A 4,155-nucleotide genomic window follows, 5' to 3' on the forward strand; every position below is an offset into this window, starting at 1 on the left:
TCAGTTACGTTGACCAAAAAACTATTCCGTATGGAGTCGAGCGATGAGAATTGCAATCCTAGGACGAAACAAACTAGGGTTCATCGACGACACTTGTAAAAAGTAAAGTTTTGGTACAAATCTCGTAGATATTTGGGAGCGATACAACGCAATCGTTTTGTCGTGGATTATGAATTATGTTTCACTAGAATTACTCAGTGGGATCGTTTACTCTTCGATTGCCAGTGAAGTTTGGAAGGACTTGAAGGAGCGATTTGATAAGACAGATTGCTCGAGAATCTTTCAAATTTATAGAGAAATTGCAAGGATTAATCAAGGTACTGACTCGATATCCTCATACTTCTCGAAGATATGAGTACTCTGGGGAGAATTTGATAGTTTGGCCCCAGCTTTGGGATGTGATTGTGCAAAATTTGGTGAATCTGTGGCCTTTATGGAACGTTTGAAGCTGCTACAATTTCTGATGGGACTTAACGAGTCATATGAGCAAGCTCATAGTCAAATACTTATGATGATTCCAGTGCCTACAGTAAATAAGGCCTACTCAATGTTGATGGAACGTGAGAGTCAAAGAGCTATGTCCAATGCTCATGATTCAACTGAGAGAAGTGAAGTTGCTGCACTAATGACTAATAGAACTACTGGTGGTCAGTTTCGACCTAAGAATAACTACAATCTCCAATGTGATTTTTGCAAAATGAGAGGGCACACTAGGGAGAATTGTTATAAGATAGTAGGATATCCAACTGATTTCAAGCCTAAAAGGAGAGGAGGATATGGTTCATCTAACTCTGCATTGTTGGGAGAAGGTGACTCACAGATGCAGGGGAACAAGAATGTACCAAACACACATGCTAAGAAGGGGAACTCATCAGGATGTGGAATGGGACCTATGTTCACAGAGGAGCAATTCAATCAGATTCTGAGGCTACTCAACAAAGAGGAGATGCAGGAAACCACAGCTAACATGGACATGGCAGGTATATCTTAATCCACTGTCTGCTTAGTAGACAAGGGAGGTTGTACTCATGAGTGGATCGTAGATACAGGTGCGACTGATCACATGACCTCGAACCTTAGTTCATTTTTTGAGTTAAACAATATAACATCTCAATATGGAAAAATAGTACGATTACCTAATGGAACTAAAGCAACAGTTTCACATATTGGTAAATTCAAGATAGGAGAAGGACAAGAAATTAAGAATGTTCTGTACATCCCAGATTTTAAGTATAGCCTATTGTCTGTGTCTAAGCTAACTAGAGAGCTAAGATGTATGGCTGTATTCTTTCCTGGTTTTTGTGTACTACAGGACCTCTTCACTGGGAAGCTGAAGGGGATTGGTAAACTAATGGGCTCTATCTGCTGACTTATGCAATTCCAAAAAAAAAAGACAAGAGTTAATTTCAAAGTCCATGAATGTGCAGTTGGATCAAAATACTTTACAGTTTTGGCACAAAAGGATGGGCCACCCATCACCAAAGGTTATGAAACATATGTTGAATGTTAGTGAAGAGTTATGTAGAAATGTAGTAAGTAGCTGTGATGTTTGTCCCTTGGCTAAGCAGGCCAAATTGCCTTTCCCTGTTAGTAGAGATAGAGTAAATAATGTGTTTGAACTTTTACATATGGATGTATGGGGACCATTTAAAATTGCAACACATGATGGAAATAAATACTTCCTAACAATAGTGGATGACTATTCTAGAGTGACATGGATTTATCTTTTGAAGTTGAAGTCTGATGTAATTGTTGTCATTAGAGATTTTCTCTTAATGGTTCAAACACAATTTGACACTAAGGTTAAAATGATTAGAATAGATAATGGGACAAAGTTCATTAACTCTGAACTTGCAAGCATGTTCAGCAAATTTGGGATAGTTCATCAGAGGTCTTGTCCATACACACTCCAACAAAATAGGGTGGTATAAAGGAAATACAGACAGATACTAGAGGTAGCTAGGGCAATCAGATTTCAAGGATGCATCCCATTAAAGTTCTGGGATAAATGTGTGTTGTTAGCTGTCTATTTGATAAATAGAATGTCTACACTCGTGCTTGCAGGAAAGTCTCCTTATGAATTATTTCATAAGAAAAATCCATCTATGAAACATATGAGGGTTCTAGGATGTCTTTGCTATGCTACATCATCAATCATTGGTGACAAATTCCAACCAAGAGCTGTGAGGAGTGTTCTGATGGGGTATTCAGCTATGCAAAAGGGATACTTGTTATTTGATTTAACTCACAAAAAAAAATTGTTAGTAGAAATGTGACTTTCAGGGAATCAATTTTTCCTTTCAAAGATCTGCAGACCACATGACCTGCAATCTTTCAAGCTGATCCATACTTGATCACTCAAGCTGTGCCAAATGCCAACATCACTGATCCTGCACCTACAACTACATCTGATCCCCAACTTGACGACCAAAGCACAGGACAAGAAGTTGTCATGGAGGATCTTCACTCAAGTGGACTTGAAGATATAAGTCCTGCTGTAGCAAGTGAAGATGTTGACATGCCTGGAAATGCAAATATGGACCAAGATGTTGTAACCACTGACCACAATCATGAAGCAGTTGCAGTTCCTCCGAGAAAGTCAGCTAGAGATAAATGGCCTCCATTATAGCTGCATGACTCTGTGACTGCTCAAGCCAGTAGCTCATGCTCTTATCCTTTCAGCAACTACCTAAATTACAGCAACTTGTCACATCACTATTAGGCCAATTTAGCAGCCTTCTCTGCAATAGTTGAACCTGCATCCTTTGATGAAGCTTGCAAAGATCCCAAGTGGGTAGATGCCATGAAGGCCGAGCTCACTGCTCTTGCAAACAACAAAACCTGGGAGATTATGCCTTTGCCACCAAACAAAAGAGCCATTGGTTGCAAATGAGTATATAAGATCAAGTACAAGGCAAATGTTGAAGTTGAGAGGTACAAGGCAAGGCTAGTAGCAAAGGGGTACAACCAGAGGGAAGGTCTTGACTATCCGGACACATTTTCACCAGTTGTAAAAATGGTGACAGTGAGGATAGTGTTATCTATTGCAGTAGCTCAAAACTGGAATATCCATCAAATGGATGTCTATAATGCCTTCTTACAAGGAGATCTCCATGATGAAGTCTACATGCAACTTCCCCAAGGTTTTCACAGCAAGGGGGAGACAGGCCTAGTGTGCAAGCTTGTTAAGTCTTTATATGGGCTTAAACAAGCATCTCGATAATGGAATGTGAAGCTGGTAGATGCATTCATGAAGTCTGGTTTTCTACAAAGCCAACTGGATCACTCCTTATTAATCAAGAAGATTGGATCCAAAATTGTTGTTGTATTAGTATATGTTGATGATTTACTTATCACTGGGAATGATGATGAGTTGATGTGTGACACTAAGAGTGTACTACAACAAGCCTTCAAAATAAAGGATCTGGGAGAGTTGAAGTTTTTCTTAGGAATAGAATTTGCAAGGTCTAGACATGGCATACTTATGAATCAGAGGAAGTATGCTTTACAACTGATTTTAGACTAGGGCTTAGGGGGAGCAAAACCTGCTTGGACTCATTTAGAAAGTAATCAGAGGCTGACCAGTGCAGAATATGATGATCATGTTGGACTCAAAGGTGATACACCACTAAAAGATATAGCAGCTTATCAAAGATTAATAGGGAAGCTGTTGTATCTTACAATGACTAGGCCAGATATAAACTTTGTTTGTCCAAACCTTGAGCTAATTCTTGAAACATCCAAAGAGATCTCACATGGAAGAAGCCATGAGAATTGTTAGATACGTCAAGAGAGAACCTGGATTGGGAGTATTGCTATCAAGCAAGCCAGTATGAGAAATCAAGGCATACTGTGATGCAGACTGGGCTTCTTGTCCAAACACCAGAAGATCAGTGACAGGATACTTAGTGAAATATAGGGAATCTTTGATATCCTAGAAGTCCAAGAAGCAAACTACAGTGTCTAAGAGCTCAGCTGAAGCTGAGTACAGAATCATGGCTTCAGTTATATCAGAAATAACATGGGTGATCAGATTATATGAAGAACTAGGGACAAAGTTAAAGCTTCCAGTTGAGTTCTTATGTGATAACAGAGCAGCAATCCAAATTGCTGAGAATCCAGTCTATCATGAACAACTAAACATATCGAGATAGA

At 39.3% G+C, this 4,155-nt stretch overlaps 1 protein-coding gene across 1 annotated transcript; it reads left to right on the forward strand.

Moving 5' to 3' along the window:
- The first annotated feature begins 3,016 nt into the window (after window positions 1–3,016).
- LOC142174871 (uncharacterized) lies at window positions 3,017–3,781 on the forward strand. Its single transcript, XM_075241259.1, has 2 exons — window positions 3,017–3,172; window positions 3,527–3,781. Exons 1-2 carry the CDS (start codon window positions 3,017–3,019, stop codon window positions 3,779–3,781), a joined length of 411 nt encoding a protein of 136 aa, XP_075097360.1.
- The last annotated feature ends 374 nt before the right edge of the window (window positions 3,782–4,155 follow it).

The sequence above is a fragment of the Nicotiana tabacum genome, chromosome 20 (assembly GCF_000715075.1).
Source record: "Nicotiana tabacum cultivar K326 chromosome 20, ASM71507v2, whole genome shotgun sequence".
In the NCBI taxonomy this organism is placed as follows: Eukaryota; Viridiplantae; Streptophyta; class Magnoliopsida; order Solanales; family Solanaceae; genus Nicotiana; species Nicotiana tabacum.

Coding starts and splice junctions, on each gene's coding strand:
- LOC142174871 (XM_075241259.1), top strand. CDS start 3,017: ATGGTGACAGTGAGGATAGTGTTATCTATTGCAGTAGCTCAAAACTGG. Junction 3,173..3,526: donor GCAAGGGGGAGACAGGCCTA/GTGTGCAAGCTT, acceptor ATTTTAGACTAG/GGCTTAGGGGGAGCAAAACC.